Here is a 26,283-nt window from a genome sequence, read left to right on the forward strand (position 1 = left end):
CCTTAGACTTTGGTTTGCTTAGAATGGGGGAAGACAGTCATGAACTTGACTAGTCAGTCATGAACTTGACTAGTGTGTTGCTTGAGGTTCTATTGTTTGTTGTAATGTGAGAAACAATGAATAGAAAGTTAGCTACAGAACAGTGGGTACTTGTTTTGTTAAAATGGTGAAAATATGACCATAATTACGGTGATGTTTGTGGAACATTTTCCAAACAGCCAACAGCATTTTAAATACAGTAACCACAAATTAAACTTAACATTTGAAGAAAATGGGCAGTTGTGGAGCTTCCTCATTTAAGTATGCCAAAGCCTGTTACTAAAGGAGAGAATCTTAATGCTGTCACACAATATTCTGTACAATCCCTGACTAAATCTCACCAGAAAAGCATCCAAGGAGTATGGAATAACAAGAGCAAGCCTACAAAGGATTCAGAAAAAGCTGCAATCGAGGCCATATAGGTCTACTTTATGTCAAGGCCTGAATGAAGATGATCTGGACAGGCATATGGGATTCAGAGAGTTGTCCATGATCTGACAAGAAGCCAACACAAAGTTTCAGAAAAGCATTTTTTGGAGCAACTAAGTAACTTTTAAGGTGAATGGTAGAGTGAACAAACGCAGGTAGTTTACTGGAGACTAAATGGAATAACAAAGTTCTGATTAACCAACTGCAAATTAAGTGTGGATGAAAATTTAATATATTGTATTGGAACCAAACGAATTAATATTGTCTGTCACCTGCAATGGAATGAACACACAAGTGCACTAGCAAACAAAATGTCATCACCATGCTATGCCCTTAGTATTGTCATCAGTGTATAACAGATAAGGCACTATAGTTACATACTGTTCCTATATCTACTCTCTCTTCAGACATGGAATTAATTTTTGTGGTTCCCACACACAAAACATGGACACACAGTCTTTAAACTACAAAAAATGCTCATTAGAACAATAACTAAAATAGTAAATGAGCTCCCTATAAAGATATACACCAACGGGAAAAAAAAAATTGCGACATCAAGAAGGAGTAGTGCGACATAACCAAAAGTTAGTAGATATGTTCCTACATCAGAAAGATGATGTCTATTCAAATTTCACACTGGTAGCATAAGAGTGGTGTCAGCAGACCACTATGAGGATGCAAATCAGGTTTGCTTTAAATACATGCTGTAACAATTGTGAGCATTAGTTACCTGTGAGATTGGGCATGGTGAGTTGATGTTAGTGAAGAATGCCTTTAAGGTGACAAAGACCACATTATCAACACCTTACTGGATTTGAACAAGGTCATGTAATAGGGCCACAAGAAGCTGTATGTTCCTTCCGCAGTACTGCAGAAGTATGGCAGGAATGTAACCCCTGTTCATGTTTGCTGACAGTGGTGGTCACAAAAACGTATGGTGGCAAGAAGACTGGGCTCTGGATGGCCACATGGAATGATTGAGATGGAAGACCATCATGTTCAGTGTATGGCTCTGGCGTATCATACTGCATCTGCAGCAGCAATTTGAGCAGCAGTTGACACTGCAATGACACAACGAACTGTTACAAAAAACATTTACTTAAAGGACAGTCCCAAGTCAAATGCCCTCTAGTGTGTGCTCCACTGACCTCAAACCACTGGCATTTGCGACTTCAATGGCGAGAGCTCATTGGAGGGCAGGGTGGAGGTCTGTTGTGTTTTCTAATGAAAGCCAGTTCTGCCTCAGTGCCAGTGATGGTTGTACATTGGTTAGAAGGAGCCCAGGTGAGTGCCTTCAATCAACCTATCAATGGCCTAAACAAATTGGACCTACACCTGGAGTTATCGTCTGCCATGTAGTTTTGTATGACAGTGGGAGCAGTTATCCCATGCACTCTGACTGAAAATTTGAACCCCAATCTGGTGATTGAACCTGCTGTGTTGCCATTCATGAACAGCATTCCAGGTTGTGTTTCCCAACAGGATAACACTCACACACATACCATTGCTGTAACCCAACCTGCTCTACAGAGTGTTGACATGTTGCCTTGGCCTGCTCAATCACCAGCTCTATCTCCAATTGAGCACATACAGGACATCAATGGAAGACAAGTGCAGTGTCATCCACAAACTGCATTTACTGTCCCTGTATTTACCGACCAAGTGCAACAGGCATGGAACTCCATCCCACAAACTGACATCCGTCATCTGTACAACACAATGCATGCACGTTTGCCTGTTTTCACCCTACATTATGGCAGTTACACCTATTATTAATGTACCAGCAGTTCACATTTGCAATGGCATATCTCATGCTTACATTAACCTGTGGTCTTGCAATGTTAATGAATTCCCGAAATTTCATTACTCTACATTAATTACTTTTTGGTGTTGTGATTTTTTTTTTTTTTTTTCAACAGAATATTATCAATAGCCCAATATGGTTTCCAGAAAGGCCAATCATCAGGTACAGCAATATTTGAATTTCTGAATGAAGTGCTCAAAAAACTTGATAGTGGAGAAAAAGTAAGGCATATGCCTTGATTTGTCTAAGGCCTTTTATATTATATTGCTGCAGAAACTTGACAGTATTGGTATCGGAGGTACACCTAACAACTGGCTCAGATAATATCCTGCTGGCCACAGGCAAGTAACAGGAATACAATGTCAAGAGGATAATAAATCAACTAGACACTATTCTGATTAAAAAGAAATATATATCAAAAATAGGATGGGACACAGTACTGACCCCTGACAGTACACCACACTTTACTTCTTTGTAATCAGAACAGTATTTAGTTGATTTAATATCTTCTTGAAATTGTAATTCTTCTTCTTGCTTGTGGCATGACCTAGTATTAACCAAACACTGTCACAGCATTATCCAATTTGCACATGACACAAGCATTTTAGTCAGCGGAAAGACAGCAGAAATTTTACAGACAGCACCATCTGAGACGTTAACTAGTGTTGGAAACTGGTTTGGCCAAAACAAACTAACAATAAATAAAAGTAAAACAGTAGCATTAAATTTTCATAATGTCAAGAGAAACAGTGAAGAGGACATAAAAATTCAGATATCAGACACAGATATTGCAAATCAAGCTAATACAAATTTATGGGGATCTTGCTCCAAGGTAACCTTAGATGGTATACTCACACTACACTTACAGCATATTTAAAAGACATAAGTACCATGCACTAATTAATTGATTGATTGATTGCTTTATTAATCCGTGAAACAATTTACATTGTATGGATTTTGTCATGTAAACCATTGAAATTTTTATGTCTTCAAATTAATTTCTTACACAGTAATTGGCAGTGAATTTTTAAAATCTAATTACATTTGGTTTTTATATAGTCTTAGATAAGCATTAATTCTATATATGCATTATAAACTGTACTTCTTATAATAGTTAACCTGTTTTAATTTCGGTACTCCATTACCATGAAAAGACTTCTATTTTGTAAATAATCTTTCAGTTTTGTTTGGGAAGAGTAGATAGTATCTATGTCTTTTATATGCTGTGGTAACTTATCATATAATATGATGGCATGTACAATATACTCTGCCAAGTTTTAACTTCAATTTTTTTGTCAAGATGCCAATTGTAATTGTTTCTGGTTTTATAATCATGTACTAAGCAATTCTGTGGTAATTCACCATCCTGCCTACATTTCTTCAGTTTGCAGGAAAGAATAGTGATAATCATGTCTGGAATGAAAAGGAACACTCTGCAGACCATTATTTGAAAGTATGGGGACTCTTTCTCTTCTATGTATTTACCTCTTTGAAAGTGCAATGTTTATCAAGAAATATGCAATAACAAATCCTAGTGTCCTCCTCAAAAATGAAAATCTTCATCCTCATAGCACAAGACAGAAAATTGACTTTCACATGCTCCAAATAAAAACCAGTTCGTGCCGAAAACGAATGTTCCACCATAGTAAAATTATTTACAACAAGTTGCCAAAAGAAATTAATGTAATAAATGATATAATAAATTTAAAGCAGTATTAAAAGAATATCAATGAATACATTGCTTCTCTTCTATCATCTGTCAGAGTTCCTCCAAAATCTATGACAGTCTAAGAAAGTTAAAGTATATAAACGTCATTTTTTACTGCTTACAAAAATATTGTGTAAGTATGACTATCTACTTGTGGCATGGGAAGACTGTAATCACTAATATTTTTTATTCGTGTTTTCAGTTTTAATTTTTTAGTGAAAGTGGTTTAATTAAAAGTCAGGGCTGAAAAAATTATATTCATTAATACACAGAAAACATCATGTAAACATGAAGATATATTTGCATTGATCTGTCCAATATCTGATATACTGTACTGTATATGTAAGATTTACTGGTCCGAAAAATACAAATACAATACAATACCTATAAAAGAGAATACTACTGTATGCAGAAACAAGGTGATTTAAAAAAAAAAATTGTTTCCTGTTTCAATTAAGATGATGTGCCTGGTATTTTGTAAATGGTCTATGGATGAATAAACAACTAACTAACAACTGGGATAAACAGATATAAATTAGGATATAGGAACTTAACTTTCAACTCAAACTTTCCTTTTGCAATTCAGCGCAAGCCAAGCTACACAAATTTCTTCTCAGTCTCCTTTCCCACTAAACTGCTCTCACCCTCCCATTAACTTGAACTTAAGCTTTGGATGTTTCTGTATTTTCTTCTTCATTATATCTCCCATTACTACTTCTACCTCATACCCATAACATATTTGTATCCAGTTACCTCCACATGCACTTTACATTGCCTCTTGTTCCTTTGCTTATCTTCTTTGCCCATTTTGTTTATTTCCTGACTCACTAACTATTATTACCCATAGCTATGTTCAGTTTCATACACTGTTTTTATTTACTTCTTCCCCCATCACTTGAACTCATCTTTCTTATAAGTACCATATTTATTTATTTACTATCTTTTTACAATCTTTTGTATTTCATCTGAATTTGACTGAACATTTAGCTTAAAAATAACTATATGAATGTGAAGAAAAATTACAAGGAAGATTCCAAGTTATTACTGTTTGAGTTTCTTCTCTGGCTTTCCATTCTCATCTGGATTTTTTGCAATGTATTTTCTGCAGCCAGCTAGTAGTTGTTAGCTAGGCTATGATTTTATTAATTACACTTTTTGCAGCACAGTTCCCTGTTTCAATTTCCTTGTGTTTTGTTAAGTCACTGTCACTCCAAAATCATGTGAACTGCCTTCCAACAGTCTCGTCCACCTGGCCACCTTCAGTTTTTTCTGCTCTTATATTCCCAAAGAAGAAACCAGTTCCCTCATCCAGAGATCCAACATACTTTAATAATTTTGTTTTCAGCCTCACCAAGATTAATTACATGCTCACTTAGTATCAAGCATTCTTTCCATCTGTAAAACTAAAATGTAAAATGTTATTCCTAAATATTTATTCACATTCATTTTCCCACTCAGCAAAATACATGAACCTCTTTATTCTAATTAAATACTCATTACTATAAGTTTCTCTTTCTTTAAATATCTGATGTGCTGTACTGTACATGTAAGATTTACTGGACCAATAAATATAATACAATACAATACAATAAAATAAAAAGGAGAAAAAAATAGAAAGATAAAAATAAAAACTTTCACTGATACTTACAACCACCATGGCAATAGGGAAGTTGCAACGCAGCTGATAATCTGCCCAAGGCTGACTTGCTTTATATGTATCTTTATATATACCACGGCGATGCACCAAATCCGGGCGTGGCTCATTAGGAGATAATTCAACATCAATGTAAAAACATTTTTCAAAATTTGTTGCAATTTTTTCTTCCCATTGTTTGTATGTCCATGTAATTAGAGTACCTGTACAGAATATTTATTATTATTTGCTGTAATGTGATTACAAAGCCTTTTCATACAAAGACATTTCATAATGTGAAACAATTTTCTTAAGGTGTGTATGTTATACTTTGATAGATAAAGCTTAGGAACAGTGGGAAAATGCAGTCTGAAGTTGTGAAAATCATGCATAATGTAGAATCGCTATGAGAATTACAAATATTATGAGAAAAAACTGACCAAAAAAAGGATTTAATTAAATAGTCAAAGCAGCACAGGTGAAGTGATTTGGACAAGGGCTCGTGGTCTGATGGAATCCCTGCTAGAGTCTATACAGAATTTGCAACTGAGTTGGCCCCTCTCTTAACCATGATGTGTACCATAGATCTCTTGAACAAAAAGCTGTTCACAGTTGCTGGAGGAAAGCATAAGACACATGAATCTACAAGAAGAGTAAAAGAAGTGGTACACAAAACTGCCACCTATATCTTTTACATTTATCTATTGTAGAATATTAGAACAAAGAGCTCAAATGTAATAAGGTATCCCACGCAGAATGGCCTCCTCCGTACCAACCAGTGTGGATTCCAAAACATTTGTCATGCAAAACCCAACGTGCAATTTTCTCACATGAGATTCTGAAAGTTGTGGATCAAGGCACTCAGGTGCATGCAATACTTACTTTCTGAAAATAATTTGTATCAGTCCAACTAAAGTGCTTATTAACAAAACTACAACTGTATGGGGCATCAAATGAGACTGTGGCAAGATTGAGGCATTTTTGGTAGGGAGGATGCAGTACATTATCTTGGGTGGAGAGTCATTACAGATGTAGAAGTAATTCCAGGTACACCCCAGGAGTTTGTGTAGCCTCAGTATTTTCACAGATGACGCAGTTATCATACCTCAAAAAAGTTGCACAGATATCCAGTCAGATCTTGATAAGGTTTCAAAATGGTACATACATTGGCAACTTGCTTTAAATATTCTGGGCTTTCCACAATCTTACATAGTATCCTATGACAACAACATTGTGTAACAACTGTAATCATTCAACTCATGCTACTTTGCTGCAACAATTTATGGTGACATGAACTGGAACCATCACACAGAGTTAATGACAGGTAAAGCAAGTGGCAGGAATCAGTTCACTGATAGGATACTGTAAAAATGCTGTCAGTCTGCAAATGATATTGCTTACAAAATGCTCATCCCACCCATCCTATAATACTACTCAATTGTGTGGGATCCAGTAACATGGCTTGTTGACAATATGTGAAAAAGAGCAGCAAGAATTGTCACAAGTTTGTTTAACTCCTGAGAGAGTGCCACAGATATGCTGAGTAAAAAGAGCTTGCAGGCTCTTGAAGATGTATGTAAACTATCCCAAGAAAGCCTACTTAAAAAATTTCAAGAACATCAATAAGGCAAGTAATATGCTATAGCCTCCAATGTATAACTCCTGTAGGGACTGTAAAGACAAATTAAAGCATACACATCGGTATTTCAGAAGTCATTGTTCCCACACTCCATATGTGAATGGAACAGGAAGCAGCAGTGAAATGGGATACAAACAAGCACCCTCTTTGCAAAGTTAGAATTTAATTCCTGAGGGTATTTTTGTTCAGTCGTTAGAGCTACAAGAAAATGTGTTTTTCTCAGAAGACATGTTTTGCTTTATTGAAGTAAAGCATCATCAGCAGTCTGTAATTGAAGATATTTACAATTTGATTAATTTTATAGATTAACAAATTGTTGACTTTTACTCATGGTAATTTATGCTTGGTTTTTCAGCTACATCAGGGAATGCCACCTGTCAGTACATTTTTGGTTTCTTTCTTCATTAGGCACTGATAATTGTGGTCTAATTTTACACAAAGTTCTGCAAAACAGCATAAAATTAGACCACTATTATCAGTGCTTAACAAATAAAGGAACAAAAAATGTGCTAATGGACAGCATTTCCTGATGTAGCCAAAAACTGAGCACAAACTACCATAAGTAAAAACATACAGTTTATTAACAAACTGTTTTTTCTATCTAGAAAACAAATCAAATTGTAAATATCTTTAATTACAGACAACTGATGATGCTTTAAATCAATAAAGTGAGACACATCTGGTGAGAAAAACACTCATTTTCTTATAAACGTAATGACAGAACAAAAATATCCTCAGGAATTGTAAAGCAACTACAGACAATATGGCCACACAAAGAAGAATTTAAAATTTAATGTCCCTTCAATATCAGTATTAGGAAAATCAACTCTAGCCTTTTTTAAGGAACCATCCTGATGTTCATCTGAAGTGATCTAAAGTAACTGAGAAATCTAAATAAGTATGGCTGAACAAGTATTTGAAACCCACTCCTCCTGAATGAAACTCCTGCATGATCACCAGTGTACTGACACATTTGAGTATCAATAAAAGAGAAGAATAAAAAAGTAGCTGTAGGTAGAAAACACAGTGAGCCACATTAAACTTTTGTAACACAGTATAAGGACAAATGAAGTGTAGGAAAGAAAATGTCTCATACATCATTTCTTAACAATTACTATTATTATTATTATTTTTATTTTTATGCTGACAAACAACCTTGGAATCAATTAAAGCATGTAAAAAATTCAAAAAATGTTAAATATATGAACTATTATACAAACAGAGATAGTAGGTCTAAAGGAAGCAATTAAAATAAATGAATAAACAAATATGTAAAAAGTCTGTGCAGCAGCTTGCAAGATTTGATAGGAAAAGGGAAAGGCCATGCTACAGATGGATTTGTAGCAAACTAAGAGAAATAAACTATTTAAGAGCTACGCATGAGAAGTTTAAAACTGAATGTTATGGCATAGAACATTTCTGCACTTACACCTTGAACTGAAATACATGCGATGGAAAAGACAAAATTATGGTGAAAACATCTGGAAGCTCATTTTGCTTTACATACATTGATAAACCAAATATTTCGATCAAACCTCTGCTATAAAAGGTATAGACTAAGTAATGTGTCAGGTGCATTTTTTCAATAAAGGAAACGTGTGGCACACTAATTGGGATGAGGTTCAGCAAATGTTCACATGCAGTGGCATTAATTTATATCAATAACCATGGAATATCTACATCTATATTCTGCAAACCACTGTGAAGTGCATGGCAGATGGTACCAGTTTTCCAAATCCATTTACATGTGAAGTGTGGCAAGAATGGTTCTAATTAATCTAATCTTGTCTTAACATCCCTATGAGAGTGATACATGGATGGCTGTAGTATATGCCTTAAGTCATTATTTAAAGCTGGTTCTTGAAACTTTGTAAGTAAACTTCCCAGGACAGTTTACATCTGTCTTCAAGAGTCTGCCAGTTCAGTTTCTTCAGCATTTCTTTGACACTCTCCCATGGTTCAAACAAACTTGTGGCTATTTTTACTGTCCTCCTCTCTATACATTCAGTGTCCCCTGATAGCCCTATTTGGTATGGGTCTCGCAAACTTGAGCAATATTCTAGGATGGGTCAGAAGAGTTATATGTAAGCAATTTCTTTAGCAAACTGGTTGTATTTCCCTAACATTCTACCTATAGACTGAAGTCTGCCTCCTACTTTACCTACAGCTGAGCCTTTGTGATTGTTCCCTTTCATATTCATACGAAGTGTTACACCCAGGTATTTATATGAATTGACTAATTGCAACTGTGAATTGTTGATATTATAGTCATAGGATACTATGTTTTTTTGTATTGTAACGTGTAAATTTTACATTTTTGAACATTTTGGCACGTTACCAATCTTTGAATCACTTTGAAATCTTATCAAGATCTGACTGAATATTTTTGCACCTTGTTTCAGATAGGGAAAGAAGCCATTCAAGATGACACTATTCCATGTGTAGCAGATGAGGAAACTGATGTGCATAGTTCAGAAGGGAAAGCAAAACAATACACTGAAGAAGCAATACAGAGGACATTTGGTGAAATAAAAATTAATCTTACATCATCATCTGAAATAAGGAAGAAAATCATGACTTTAAAAAGAAAAAGTTCATATGGAGAAGATAATATGTCCAATAAGACATTAAAAAGTTGTAGCCCTCTAATATGTAATGTTCTTAATCACAGACATAAAACATCATTAACTCAGGGTTTCCCCAGAAAGATTGAAATATGTCATTGTTATGCCTCTCTATAAAAAAGCAACTCCACAGACATCAGTAACTATTGCAAGTGTCACTCCTTATATAAGTATCTTAAGGTTTTAAAAATGTAATGTACTCCAGAGGTGTCACCCACCCGTGTAGTACTGGGATACTTAGCCAGTTACAGTTTGTGTTCCAAAAGGGCCCTTCTATTGAGTCAGCAGTTTAAACATTTACTGACCACATGATAAAATGTTTGAATGGTAAAACATCACCAACTGGGATCTTCTGTGACTTATCAAAGGCATTTGATTCTATCAGTCATAATATTCCATTAGAGAAGTTAAGTTTTTATGGAATATGCAGTTCAGTAAATCCCTGGTTTAATTGTTATTTAAGAAACAGAATACAACAAGTTACTCTAGGTTGTTTGAGTAACAGAAAGAGGGATGTCACATCATCTGCACAGTTAGATCTTGACCCACTAGTGTTCTAGCTTTATGTTAACTATGTGCAATTTAATTTTAATCAGGAGGAAGAATTAGTCCTGTTTCCAGATGATACAAGCATTACTGTGAATCTAAACAAAGAAGCATCAACTGAGAAAGTAGTAAATTTTGTGAAAGTTACTGAATGGTTTTGCACAAATAGGCTGTTTCAAACTTTGAAACAATGCTGTTCATCCAGTTTTGTACTGTCAATAACATCTCACCTCCTATTAATTTAATATACCAGCACAAAAGAATAAACAGGGTAGAAAATTTTAAGTTCTTAGATGTGCCTATTAATGAAAACAAACTGGAAAAACCATAGTAGACCTGCTAAAACATTGATGTTCAGCTACAACAGACAAGTGAAATGGTGAGTCAAAATAATAAAAGGCGATGGAACAACGGCAATGTATTGCATTGTCAGATGAATCATACATGCTATTTGGTAGGTGACGAATGCGGCCTTCTAGCTGAATGCTTCCTTGAAATATGGCTTAAATGATGCATGTGGTTGCTGTACAATGATATGCGGAACGATCACTTAAGCTGCCCTCCTCAGTTCTTTGGTGAAGCTGTGGACTATACAATTATTATTCAATAAATGATGACATAATACTGTTGTGAGACTGTAGTGATCATTCAATAATGAAAACTTTTATTTTACAGTCTTGATCACATGTAAATAAAAATTTGAATATACAAAGTGGCCCATTATTGCATTTCAATGCAATCAAGACAGCAAAATAAAGGATTTCATCAATATTATTGTTGAACATTTATATAACTGCATGGTTGATGTCTTTTCCACAGAAAATTGCATTCCACAGAAAATTGCATTTCTCAGCAAGACAATGGTCCAATCCCCAAGGTCAAGACCTTTTCTGTTGCTTTCAGGAGTTCAAAATGATACATTACAATTGACTTTCTGGTCTCAAAGTCTGCCAAATATCAACTCTGTCAAACTGATGCAGAGTGTCATCTCAGAGATTCTCCAAAAGAAATGCGTATCTATATGTGGATATCTGTTTCCATCTGTCTTTGTACTTACAACAAGGACTTGTAGATCCATGCCATTGTGAACAGTAGCTGCCAAATGTGGCTACAGAAACTACTGACTGGATAATCTTCATGTTATGGCTCTTTAGTCATTATTTGTGTTTCAGATGTTTCTTACAGTAATTATAACATAGAAAAAAATAGTTAAACCATACCATTCTTGCTACTCCGTTGTACACTGCTGTATGGGAAACGTCCCTGTTCATGAAGACTTGCAAGCCATCTTAAGGTTGATTTACACAGTGCTACAATTTCTACAGCACTTCCATCACGTGGGGTTGCTGGTTTCCCCCTGTTGCCAGCCTTATCACTGGAACCCATTTTGTCCATCCATGTCCCACAGTTGTATGAATTTCCTCCAAAGACAAAACCTGTAAAACAATTATCAGATTACATAAACATAACAACTGCAAGCATATTTTCAGTCACACTTCACAAGCTGATACATGGTTGGGCTTCACAGCCCACTGATGCAATGTTATCAATGCGTGGTGGAGAAAGGATGGGAAGGTAATTGTTCCTGTCATTTCCAAAGGACCCATCTTGAAGTTTGCCTTATGTGATGTAGGGAAATGACAGAAAACTTTGCAGATGTCCATATTGCAATGTGAACTCTAATCCTCCTGAAGGTGAGTCCAGTGCCTCAACCACATTGTCACCTTCCTTGTTACTCTAATGCCAGGGTACAAGAGCGTGGAGAAATGTAACGCACACAGAAAATGGCAGTTAAAGTGCTACATGCTGAAGACAGTGACCAAAAGGAAAATGGCAAACTTTCAACCAGTTCTCCACCTGAGGTAAAGCTATTTGACTTAAAAATAATGAATTAGATATTGATCTGACACCTAATGAAGATGCCATGTAACTAAGGCAAAACACATCCAGGTGCACAAGATAAATAAAAAAACTTAATGTGCAGCAACCAAAACGTGTTTTTATTTTATGTTATTTTATTAACTACTGTAATTTAAATACAGCTGCTGTGAAAATGGTCAACACAAGAAACTTGTAATGATGTCCATTTTTCAACAAGATGTTGTGCATGTATTTGCTGAAGGCCATTATATTTTATTACTATTTGTCAACGCAGAGGTTTACCATGCTTTAAACATTTGCATGAGCTTGTCATTTCTTTGACATATATTTTTCAGCAGCAAGTAAACTGCAGACACTTTTCCATAGTCAACTAGAGGACTTAAGCAAGAATCAACAATTTTATAAAATGTTGGACAAGTAACAGAATTGTTGTCATATATACATGCAAAATCATTAATATAGTGGTCATATTCAACGTGATTCATGCTGCGTTTGGTGTGTGCAGATTTTTGTGTGTTGACCACTTATGATTGCAGTGGCAGAAAAAATTATGCCACATGTAGTGAATAAAATTAATCCTTTCTGTGAAAGCTGAACTAGAGATTAATAATTTGATAAATATGTCAATTGCACATTACGTAGTTATTTATAACGAGGATTTGTAAATCAATTGATGCTGTGCAGACACAGAATACATCAATAGAGAAACATAACCCAACACACAATAAATTAATCACACCAAAGATATGTCATGCTAATACCAGTAACATTAAGTCTAGCCTTGATAACGCCATTAATCTGGCAAGTAAGAATGTCCACAAGTTTCTTCAGATGTGCCATATCCATCTGAAGCCACTCATTGAAAGTTAGATCCCAGAGAGCTACCAAATTGTGTGGTTTTCATTTGCTATGTTTCACTTGCTGATACAAATAGTCCCAGTCATTTTCTATAGGATTAAGGTAGGCCAGTCAAGGCACGATAGTGTGCTGAGTGTTTGTCAAAACAGTAACATATGTGTGTATACCTATGAACACAGCTGTTGTCATGTTAGAAGACAGGCATATCCACAGCATACTAATCATGAAGATATAGAATAAAGGTTCACTGAAAGTACTGAAGTAAACATCCTGGTTCATGTTCATGGTAGCATGAATAAATGTGTCCAAGTCATTGTATGAAAAAAGAAACCCAAACATCATAAAACCACCTTCACCCACTGTGGGTGAGCTATTGATGTACTTGATGCCTTGCTTCATTTGAAAAGAACCAAAATTGCAACTCACTGGACTGCACTACATGCCTCCAGCCAGCTACTGTCTAGTTTCTGTGTCATTTGGCCCACTGAAGGCTTGCAGGTTTACGGGCTGCTGTGAGCAGTAGACTTTTGCATGGTGTCAGACTCCATGTCTATTACAGGCAGTTTGTTTCATAATGTTCACTTGGAAACTGGTTGACATGGGCTTGCATTCACTTATAGTAGCAATTCTAGTCATTAATGAGGTGCACCACTTGCCTCTGATCCCTGTCAGTTATGTTCTCTTTATAATCATTGTTCTTATGCCATGCTACATGGCCACAAGTGGTACACCATTTATTGTAGACATGATGAACAGCCTTCATTGACATACCAACTAACTGGGCAACAGTCGTGGTGTGGTCATGGACATGTCCAAACATGTAAACATGCTAGCCATTATGTCACATCTACATGTCAACCAGTCTTACTGTGCTGATTCCATAGAATGGACTGGCAGATACACACCACTTCAATGCCATGACTTATGTCAGTGGTGGACAGTCACATGACCACCAGGTGCCAGTTCACCATTATCTACAGTGCTCCAAAATGACCAGTGTGCTCTTTTACAGTCAGGTGACTACTACTTTGTTCAGTGAGTTTAAGATAACAGCAAAGTACCCAATAAAAACATAAATACGTATATTAGCAGAAGTTCAGTAAAAAGATATTTGGTCTTGAGTATTGAATATGTTAGTCTGTTATAAAAGAAATGGGCTGTTTCCTTCAATAGCATACCTGTTTCTGGATGTACACCTATTTGATTGTTGAAGCCTTTGTCAGTCATATGTGCATCAATACTTCGACCAGCATTACGCTCTCGGAAGCAAAGGCCTTGGAAATGAACACTTAGTGCCTCTTGCATGACATCATGGAGAGGCTGATCCTAAAAATAAGGAAAAAGCAAGTTATTTTTCAGTAGTTCCTTATTTTAATACTTTTATATTGCCAGTTTGAGATGACCTGTCGGTGAAAAAGCAATTAGGGATAGTTCATAGGTTTGAACTGGGAAAGGAAATCATCCAAGTCTTTTATAAAGGAATTGTCCTGGCAGTTGCCTTACGAGATTTAGCAAAATCATGGAAAACCTAAATCTGGATCGCCAAATAGGGATCTGAACAACCATCCTCACAAATGTAGGTAGGTATCAAAGCTTGCAATGGTTTTGATATACTAATTATAGGGAGAAGCATGCAATTAGAATAAAAGATTGAACAAGTAAAGTATTGGATACTAGAATTATTGAAAGCAAAACAAAACAAAATGTTAGTAATGGGTTCATATTTTGAAATTAATTTAAAATTTTGCAGATTCAAACTGGTGATATTGTTGAAAGTGAGAGCAATGTAAACAGTCTGAGATTCCTTTATAAAGACTGCGGGGGTTTAACGAATGAAGAAATATGGCTGCTTACGTGACAAGAAGGTGATTAACTTCCAATAAACTGTGATCTGATCACTAATTACTTATATACTGAATGTACTCAATGAGAAGATGGCTCTGAAGATTTAATTTGTATTTTAATGGAAAATAACAGAAATGACATTAAAGAAGACATTCTAGAACAGCCAGTATTTGCCATTAAGCACTTGTAGCAATAAGACCAAAATCAAATCCCATCTACTGCCAATCTTGCTGAATACAGCATAAGTGCTCTACATAGGTCACACATGCACAAGATAATCAGCTACAAGAGTACTGTTTACCAATCACTGGAGGAGTGAACACTTAACTGCTGGAGTGTCAATATGTACAAGAGACTTTAAGTCAACACATAAATTGATATATTACAGGGTATAGCTTGCAGAGTGACAACAGAGGCTGAAACTCATTAACAGGAATACTTTGGACCGGGCAATATTCGTTTGTGGGGTGATCTCTTTAGAAAACCACATGGACCTCTGTGTTTCCAGAATGAATTTTTCACTCTGCAGCAGAGTGTGCATTGATATGGAACTTCCTGGCAGATTAAAACTTTGTGCAGGACTGTGACTCAAACTCAGGACCTTTGTCTTTCATGGGCAAGTGCTCAACTGACTGAACTACTCAAGCATGACTCACAACTCATCCTTTTTTAACTCTGCCAGTACATATTCTCCTACCTTCCAAACTTCACAGAAGTTCTCCCATGAAATTTGCAGGACTAGCCACTCCTGGAAGAAAGGCCAGTGTGGAGATGGGGAAGGATATTTCAAGAATGAATTTTTCACTCTGCAGTGGAGTGTGCACTGATATGAAACTTCCTGGCAGATTAAAACTGTGTTTGTAAGGTCGGAGATAGGTACTGTTGGAAGTAAATCTTCATAAGCCATGACTCGTAGCTCCGTCAGAAGAACACTTGTCCATGAACAACAAAAATCCTAAGTTCAAAACTCATCTGACACGCAGTTTTAATCTGCCAGGAATTTCCAGCTCTGTGTTGTTCCACATGTAACTGTGATTACATGTATCTATGAAAAGACATCTTTGTCGATTTTGTACATGTTCATACAGGGTGTCCACAAAGTCTGGGTGCACAAGGATTTCTAATAATGGTACTCTTAAGTGGATGAGAAGGATGGGCATATTGCAAGATTGCAGAAGACTTTAACCTCTGACACCCTCATCATCAACCTATTTGTTTTACTGCCATCAGGAAATTAATCACCAAGTTTAAAGAAACACGCTGTGTGTTGGACAAACCTTGTTTCGGACTACCAAAGACTTCAAAAGAGGCTGTCTTGGCCAAGGTTTATGCTAGCCAAAGGAAATCACCATGTTGGATATCCACAGAATTGGGTGTTCAAAGGTCAACCACCACAGAATCTTGGCAGAGGAGAGGTTTCATTTGTACAAGTTATGGATATTGCACCACTTAAATGAAGATGACCTCAATAAATGCATGCAGATGTGTGAATGGCCTGTAGATAAATTGGATGAAAATATCAATTTTACTAAAGACTGAGTGGTGTTCAGTGATGAAACTGTGTTTTATGTCAGTAGTAAAGTGAACAGACAAAATCTTTGATACTGGTCTCAAGGCAATCCACATTGGACGAGTCCATCTAAACAGCAGGGCTGCCAAAATGTGATGGTGTGGTGTAGTTTGTGGAAAGCTCATGTGCTAGGACCTGTCTTCTTTGATGAATATATACTGGGTGAGACTTATCTGAACATGTTGAGACACAAAACTGATGCCTCAAATTGAGTGTTTGGGTGAGGGAGTTCAAAGACCAGCTTCAGCAGGATGGGGCCCCTGCCCATTTTGCTGCAGCTGTTAGAGATTGGTTGAATGGCAACTTTCCTCACTGGATTGGGACAAGAGGTCATGTGGAGTGGTCCCCTCATTCCCCTCATTTCTCCACTTGATTTCTTTTTCTGAGGAATGCTGAAAGAGGAACTTTACTCGATGAAGATTACAAATTTAAACCACCTGACAGAATGCATTCCCAGTTAGTGTGATAAAATTGACAGAAATTCAGACCTGTTCCATCCATTTAACCTTAATATTGAAAAGTCCATCAAATTATGCATTGAAAAGCACACAGATCATGTTGAAGCTATTACTGATTAATGTTAAAGTTACTAAAATGTGGTTTATTATTATTTTCAGAATTCCCTAGGTACCCAGACTTTTGGACACACTCTACAAGAGGAGCAGGTGATGGTTTCATAGTAATATGTTACAGTGTTTAAAAACACAGTTCTTGTTTTCAGTGGAAAGCAAAGAGTGGCCATTACAATCTGCAGCTTGATCCTCAAGATAATCTCAAGAGATTTGTTGGTATTGACTGTTCTCTTCCCCACTCCAGACCCTTTCCATGCTAAATTAGCATATTTTTAACAAGCATGATATTCACTTTTAATGAAGCAATCACACTCAATATTAACATGACTTGTGCTACAAAAAATTGTCATGTCCATTTTGTACAACACAAGTATGTTGTAATCTCAAACATAAAATCTATATCAGGAATCGTTTCATATTTTATTCATGCCACACGATGTGTTCTATACTTTGAGTAAGTTTTATCTCATTTGACATACAACTTGTGATTCCTCCTTGATTTGCACAAATACTATGTACAGTTATTGCCAGGCATAAACCTGCAATTGTCTGCTTCTTCAGAATTTTAGTGCCACCTTTTTATCAACAATGTTCTTTCTGAATAAATTCTTGTTCTGCAGCAGAGTGTGTGCTGATTTTGAAACTTTCCTGACAGATTAAAGCTATGTGCTGGACCTGAACTTGAACCTGGGATCTTTTTGTTTTGTGGGCAACTGCTCTTATTGACAAATCTACCTAAGCCCTACTCATGACCTGCACGCACAGCTTCATTTTCTCCAGTACCTCAACTTAATTCTGTGAAGTTTGGAAGGCAGCATAAGAGATAATTATGGTCATTAGTCATGCTTGTATAGCTCATTTACTAGAGCATTTGCCCGCATAAGGCAAAAGCCCCAGGTCTGACTCCCAGTTTGGCACACAGTTTTAATCTTCCAGGAAAGTTTCAACAGTATTCCTACTTGTTATACACTTTGCTATAAGCAGTGTAGTATGTAATGACAATGACATAATATTTGGAGTGTGTATTACAATTTTGTTGTGATACAGTACTGATACACTGAGTTTAAAAATGTTCTACAAAAACTGGACAAATAATTGAAGTGTACTCTATTATTATAAATGAGAACATTGCAATGATTTGTATAAGACATTTATAAATTTAAGAAACACTTCAATGAATTATCCTATTTATTTATAACTTTTTAAATGCTGAATCAATACTCTATGTAGTGCACACTGTAAATATTATGCCATTATTGTTATGCGCTACATTGCTTACAGCAAAGCATGTAGCTAATAGGAACACTGTTGTTAAGAAGTGACTTTAGCATTCTGAGTATGCAATTACAGTTACATGCATTATAATGTCTGCATGTAGTATTTGTACATATCAAGGGAATATAACAAGTTGTATGTCAAAGGAGATGAAACTTATGCAAAGTGTAGAAAATATGATGTGATACAAATAAAATATGAAACAATTCCTGATATAGACTTTATGTTTGAGCTTAGATCATGTTTGTGATGTACAAAATGGAAATATAGGTTTTTTTCAGAACACAAGTCCTGCTGATATTGAGTGTGACTGCTTCATAAGAAGTGAATATCATTCTTCTTACAAATATGCTGTTTGGCGCAGCAATGGTCAGGGGAGGGGAAGAGGACAGTTAGTAAACATAGGCCTCTTGAGAGCATCTGGAGGATTCAAACTGCAAGTTGAACTGGCCACTCTGTGCCCTTAATTGTTTCCCATTGAAAACAAGCTTTGTGTGGTTGAGCACTGTCAACTTTTAACATGAAATCATCACCTGCTGCACTTGTATAAGGAAGCACATAAGCTTTGAAGATATCTTTTTATAGCTCTGTGAAGGTGGAACACATTCCATGTGGAACACTGCTGAGGTCCTATGCTTCCTAAAGATTTCCAGACCATATGTAAACACTATCTGGGTCAAAGGAGTCCTATTAGTGAGTTCCAGTCCCTGCTGTCACTTTATGAAAACCTAGAATAAGAAATTTCTGAACATGCGCACACATTCACTCACTCACCCACCCACCCACACACACACACACACACACACACACACACACACACACACACACACACAATCATATATATATGCTATGTCCACATGTAAGGAATATCACAGTCTAGTAGAAATTACAAATCCAAAGAAACAACACATGTCCTGGTTTCAGATATTCAGGTTGTACAGCTGAGACCAAAAGAAGAGCAAAAATAATTTTAATAAGAAGTGGACAGGAGAGAGGACAAATGAAGAAAGAAATACAACTATAACTTACAACTTGACCAGCAGGGAGTGCTGGAGAATCATCTGTTGGGAAAAGTCTTGACACTTTGTCTTTAAGAATGTTATGTCCATCTGGAGCTTCATTAACATAACTATGAATGCAGTGCAGCCACCACCATACTGCATCACGACAATTGAAACGAGCCTTGCTTCCTCCATCTAAGAGATTAGGTATAAGTCCATGGCGTAAGCAAGCAGCATAAGCAAGAATGTGATACCTAACAGAGAGCAACAAAAAAGCATTTTCATGAAATTATTCAAATTATCCACAACTGTAACAGTTAGAATACTACTATAGTATTTACACCCCATATATTATTTATTTCAAATAGTTATTTAATGTTATTAAGATTTTATAAGTAGTACTTTACATAATATAAAGAGGATGGATCACAGCTCACAAACTAGAGACAATGCCTAGTAACAAAGCAATATTTACTAAAAATGGAAAAATGTATAGGTTTTAGGCAAAGTCAATGGCTAGAGCTTCTCTCTCTCTCTCTCTCTCTCTCTCTTGTGATGCTGGCTCCTGCTGCAATCAGGTGGTTGTGTCAGGAGACAAGAGTAGCTTTACATGCACACACACATGTGCAGGTTTGTGTGTGTGTGTGTGTGTGTGTGTGTGTGTGTGTTTTATACGGTGTCCAGTGTGAAGGAGCCCCAGATTTCAAAATTAAGTGTCTTGAAGACTCCAATCAATATAGTGCAACAGACAGTATGTTTGTTGTGAAAGCTGTACGAATTTTATACAGAAGTTTCAAAATAGTCCAAAAACGTGCTAACAAATGGCATTTTACACTGTGCAGCTCACAGAGTATCGGTGTGCACAATTAATCTCATCCTCTGGAAGCATATTTTGCAATCACATCACAATATTTTCAAAATGTCCGCCACTAGCAGTGCAGAGGTGGCACACACAAACAATGAAATTTGCCATCACATCCTGTAGTGTCAGTGGAAATGGAGTCAGATGTCACATAGATTGCTGATTCCAGCCTGTCCAGCATGGTGGGATGGTTCCAGTGTCTTTCAATGTTCTCTACAAATCTAATCACAAGGAGTCAGATCGGGCAAATATGGAGGCCAATCCATCCCTGCACCAGTAAATTTGCAATACGTCAACAAAATGACTCTACTCCTGAAGTATTCACCAAGAAAGTGAAACATCTGTTTGGTGCAGTGGGGTCTCGCCTGATTTGCATGAACCACTCAGTGCCTGTCTGATCCTCAAACGCTAACTGTGTGGTGACAAATTGCACCAAAATTGCAATGTAATGTTCACTCGTGATAGTTAATTGCATGAAAAAAGTACCAATAATGCCTCCACAGCATACCATAGCCCAAAAAGTAAACTTGGGAGAATAAGTGGTTTCATTTCACACAAATGAGGAGTTTTGGAACCCCCAAATTGACAGTTTTATCTATTCACAATTCTATTTAGGTAGAAGTGTGCCTCATCTGTGAAACAGGTGGAGCCTACATAACATTCTTCATTATCAACCACTGTTAGAATGTGGTTTGCAAAGTCTGGCCCCCACCACACAGCTTGTACGGGTATGTCCTGGTGGCTCTGGACCTCTGTATACTTTCTGTATAAGATTCTTGCAGCTTTCACAATAAACATACCATTCATTGCACTTATTTATTGATCTTAGTTTTTGAGATATTTAATTTTATAATCAGGGACTCCTTTGAAATCTTACAATGTCTGCATTTCATTTCAAACAATAGCCAGTTAGCATTTCTCATTTCTCAAATCCTGTATATTTTAGGAAATGTAGATAGATTTTTTACCACAATAACTAATTAGCCACCACAAGAATATCACTTGAAGCACATGTTGCATGTTATTTTACAGTGTTACTATTGTGGAACACTACAGTCATCTACAAAATTTGTGTGTGTCCTAATCTGACACCACAAAGTTTTCTTTTAGACAGTGTTGAGTAAAATCAGTTTTACATGAGGTGCTCACCTTTGGAAGACTAAGGTACAAATTTCCAAAAGTAAACAGACATATTATATGTATTGTGGAAATTTGGAATGGAGTGACTCTGTTCCCTTGGGATAAAACTTTTATAACAACAGCACAAGGACATGGTACTCCAAGTTATTGCTTGGTATTTCATGCAGCTATTATGCATGTAAATTTGCACTCTGAGCTACTGAATATGGATAATGTCACCAGAACGGTTTTTATCCTAGTAACATTGCAAAGAAAGAGCAACTGGTCACAGAGTTCTCTTCATTATTAATAGACGATGTCCTGTCTTCTATAACAGAAAATAATTACTAATTTGCGTGAATGAATAGCTAAATGATATCAACTGAAAAAAAGAGTTTACAATGATTCTCATTAGTTACCTTGCATCTTGGTATCTGCCTGTTAGGATGAATAGACCTCTTAGTGCAATGAAAGTGTCTCTGCCCCAGTTGCGTACATAACCAGTTGCAAAATGAGGTAAACCTGCAAATAAAAAACATGCTTTAGTATGCTCAATGGACACATGAACTGATGAATTTACTGCCACATGAGTATTGATTTCATATCATCATCACAATAAACTACAGTTAAATCTTGAATTGTTAGAACAAGAATCCACACACATAAAAGAGTTTCAGGTGATAACAGTGAACATTGTAATTTTTGTTAACAGACTATATTTGTAGCTTTGAAGATATATTTTAAACCTGAAATTTATTGTGACATTAACACATTGGCACTCTTCACTCATGAAGAGAAAGTTGTTTAGAAAGAAACATAGAAAAGCTCCAGAGTGTTTAAAACTGTACTGTACACGTGTCACTGTAGATGGTTATTCATTCATCAAGTGGGGAACCAAAGCTTTCTGGCTCCCTTAGGATTATTTGAGAGGCATAAGATATTTGCCAATATATAGTCCCAGCCACTTCTGTGTCTAGTGTCATCATCACATTACAGTCATTATACTACACTGTATATAAAATTACCATAATCATTTTCATTTAGCTTAACTCTTCCATGGACCAACTTTTTCCAGCAACACAAGAATACTAAAAATTTTGCATTAAATGCCAACATTCATTCATTTTCTAAATTTTTATTTCCTCTTTTTTCAGATGAAAACCAACTCTACGACAAAAAATTCAATGAAATTTACGTAAATATGCTGCAATATCAAGTGGAACATTAGAGTAATAGCACATACCTTGTCTCTTGTCTCTATTGAACCCAACTGACAATGTCTATATGTTTGTTCTGAGATGGACATATGATTACTAACTGGACAAGTCATGCATTCTCTGGTACTGTTTTAGTTTATGACATGAGCCTTAGTGGTCACCCTTTCTGTTTTTGAGATGAAAAGCTACCAATCAATTGTCTTGCAAGTCACAGCCGACAACTCAGGTGATCTTAGTAATCTTGATGTTCTTTATTCAGCATTCATAAAATATGAAAGCATCAAAAAATACAAAATCCCCTCAGAAGTAAAAATTCTGATGCCACATCTTGTAGGAATGCAGACCAATAATATCAGTTGGACTCTAGATGACTGAAAAACTGTGACCTGTTCAGACGAGTTCTGATTTCAGTTGGTACGAGCTGATGGCAGGGTTCAAGTGTGGTGCAGATCCCATGAAGCCATAGATCGAAGTTGTCAACAAGGCACTGTGCAAGCTGGTGATGGCTCCATAATGGTGTAAGCAGTGATTACATGGAAGGGACTGGATCCTGTGGTCCAACTGAACCAATCATTGACTGGAAATGGTTATGTTTGGCTAATTGGAGATCCTTTGCAACCGTTCATGGACTTCATGTTCCCAAATAACAATGGAATCTTCATGAATAGCATTACACCATGTTCCCAGCTAACAAGAACACACTGGAAAATTTGAGCAAATGATTTGGCCACTCACATTGCCTGACATGAATCCCATCAAACATTTATGAGACATAATAGAGAGGTCAGCTCATGACAAAATCCTGCACCGGCAACACTTTTGCAATTATGGACAGCTATACAGGCAGCATGGCTCAATATTTCTGCATGGGACTTCCAATGACTTGCTGAGTCCATGCCACATTGAGTTGCTGCACTATACTGGGCAAAAGGAGGTCGGACACAATATTAGGAGGTATCTCATGGCTTTTGTCACCTCAGTGAATGTGACGTAGCATCATGTGAAAAGTGCTCAATCATCAATAGTATTGATCACTTCCAATGATTTTATTGCCTGATTCATGCAAAGGCATATCAAGGATGTTACTATTAAGTGTTTGTGTTCTTATAATCTGTTATCATTCTAAAAGTTACGTGCAATTTTCCTGTTTTGATAGGTGAGCCTTTTAATTACAGAAATGTGTATGGTTATTTTTTTTATCCTTGTCCTGGATAATTCTGTATATTCTTGCAGCTAAAGTCATTAAATCTTGTATGGCAGAAAAGTGAGCAGACAACATACTAATTATTATTTTGTGTGGCCCTTAATCTGGTGCAAATCTTTCTAGCTCATGCCACTTCAGTGATGTGCATTTCAGATGTGTTAATCCTTGCTTAGTCAGTGGGAACTATACTCCGACCAACTCCTAGTTTTACTTTGTTCCCAATGATTCACCTTACCATTTCTAGTGTCACCTGACATCTGGTGTAATTTTTCAGAGCTTGTTGCAGACGATGTATTAATCTGAACTCAACATTTAACATACTTGTAGGAGAACAAGTTATTCTCCTCCTTATTTGATATTTGCAGCACACAAACAGTGCGGTAGCATTTCATCATTTTTTCACCACAGCACATCTAATGAAAGTGCTACAAAAAAATGAATCCCTTCTATTGTAACTGTGAGACCTAGATATGTGGTGCTTCCTCAAATGATGAAACAGAAATGTAAGCTGGGGGCAACGCAACTTCAGTTCCAGTGTAGAGATGGGGTTGCGTCCACATTAAACAACATGAAATGTGTGAGCGTTCTCATAACACTGGACAACCCTAAGGACACCACAACAGTGTCTAGTAAAAAAATAATGATGGAGCTAAACCAATGATGAGCCTTCTGCTTGCTATTGCCAGATACAATAAGATCATGTAAGACATTTATAACTTTGACCAACTATAAGAACACTGTTATTGGTCAGCATTCCTACGAGACGTGGCATCAGAATTTTTGCTTCTCAGTGGACTTGGCAATTGTTGATGCTTTCATCTTTTATGGATGCTGAATAAAGAAAATCAAGATTACTAAGATCATCTGAGTTGTTGGCTGTGACTATCTTCACCACTGAACACTAGTGTCTGCTGTGCCATAGACTTCATGCATGTACTCCTTTGTGTAGCATTACTGACCACAGGTGCTGCAAGTGATGTCATACTGTTAGCGAAGGCATTCACATGGGTCGTCTGCTCCAAAACCCCACTAATGCCAAATTTTGGTGCACTGTTCTAACGGGTAAGTTTGTCATACGTCTCTCACTAATTTCCATGGTTATTACATTCAGCATTTTTGTCTGTTAGCACTGACAACTCTACACAAACGTCATCACTCTCTGTTGTTAAGTGAAGGCCATCAGCCACTGTATTGCCCGTGGTAAGAGGTGATGCCTGAAATTTGGTATTCTTGGCCACACTCTTGACACTGTGGATCTCAGAATACTGAATTCCAAATAATTTCCAAAATGGAATGTCTCATGTTTCTAGCTCCAACTACCATTCTGCATTCAGAGTCTGTTAATTCCTGATGTGCCATCATAATCACATCAGAAACCTTTCCACATGAATAACCTGAGTACAAATGACAGCTCTGCCAATGCGCTGCCCTTTTACACCCCATGTACACGACACTACTGCCATCTGTATATGTGCATATTGCTATCCCATGATTGTTGTCACCTCAGTGTACAACCAGTATCTCTAAGCCTAGTCTGTGCAGCTTTCTCTTTCACCCCATCCTTTTTGCATTTAATATGGAGGTAATATCACATGGAAGATGATCTTATTAGAGATGGAAGATCTAAAGAGTTCAGAAAAGAATAATAATAAAAAAAAACAACACTGGCATAATATTACTTACAAAAATTTATTGATATTTTCCACAGCAGTTAAAAAAAAGCCCCAAAACATTAAATCTACATCTACATTTATACTCCGCAAGCCACCCAACGGTGTGTGGTGGAGGGCACTTTACGTGCCACTGTCATTACCTCCCTTTTCAACACCAGTCGTGTATGGTTCGCGGGAAGAACGACTGTCTGAAAGCCTCTGTGCGCACTCGAATCTCTCTAATTTTACATTCGTGATCTCCTCAGGAGGTATAAGCAGGGAGAAGCAATATATTCAATACCTCATCCAGAAACGCACCCTCTCGAAACCTGGTGAGCAAGCTACACCACGATGCAGAGCGCCTCTCTTGCAGAGTCTGCCACTTGAGTTTGCTAAACATCTCTGTAACACTATCACGGTTACCAAATAACCCTGTGACGAAACGCGCTGCTCTTCTTTGGATCTTCTCTATCTCCTCCGTCACCCCGATCTGGTACGGATCCCACACTGATGAGGAATACTCAAGTATAGGTCGAACGAGTGTTTTGTAAGCCACCTCCTTTGTTGATGGACTACATTTTCTAAGGACTCTCCCAATGAATCTCAACCTGGTACCCGCCTTACCAACAATTAATTTTATACGATCATTCCACTTCAAATCGTTCCGCACGCATACTCCCAGAAATTTTACAGAAGTAACTGCTACCAGTGTTTGTTCCGCTATCATATAATCATACAATAAAGGATCCTTCTTTCTATGTATTCGCAATACATTACATTTGTCTATGTTAAGGGTCAGTTGCCA

At 36.8% G+C, this 26,283-nt stretch overlaps 1 protein-coding gene across 5 annotated transcripts in view; it reads right to left on the bottom strand.

The window, feature by feature from the left end:
• Window positions 1-26,283, bottom strand: part of LOC126469714 (glycogen debranching enzyme) — a 204,835-nt gene that overhangs the window by 5,579 nt on the left and 172,973 nt on the right. For all 5 annotated transcript variants that reach the window (XM_050096902.1, XM_050096903.1, XM_050096900.1 and 2 more), the window contains exons 20-24: window positions 21,825-21,927; window positions 19,453-19,678; window positions 14,340-14,487; window positions 11,643-11,858; window positions 5,629-5,837 (exon numbers count right to left, since the gene is read on the bottom strand). In XM_050096902.1, the coding sequence (XP_049952859.1) occupies window positions 5,629-5,837; window positions 11,643-11,858; window positions 14,340-14,487; window positions 19,453-19,678; window positions 21,825-21,927 (902 nt within the window). The remainder of the gene's footprint in view (window positions 1-5,628; window positions 5,838-11,642; window positions 11,859-14,339; window positions 14,488-19,452; window positions 19,679-21,824; window positions 21,928-26,283) is intronic.

This window comes from Schistocerca serialis, chromosome 3, assembly GCF_023864345.2.
Source record: "Schistocerca serialis cubense isolate TAMUIC-IGC-003099 chromosome 3, iqSchSeri2.2, whole genome shotgun sequence".
Classification (NCBI taxonomy): domain Eukaryota; kingdom Metazoa; phylum Arthropoda; class Insecta; order Orthoptera; family Acrididae; genus Schistocerca; species Schistocerca serialis.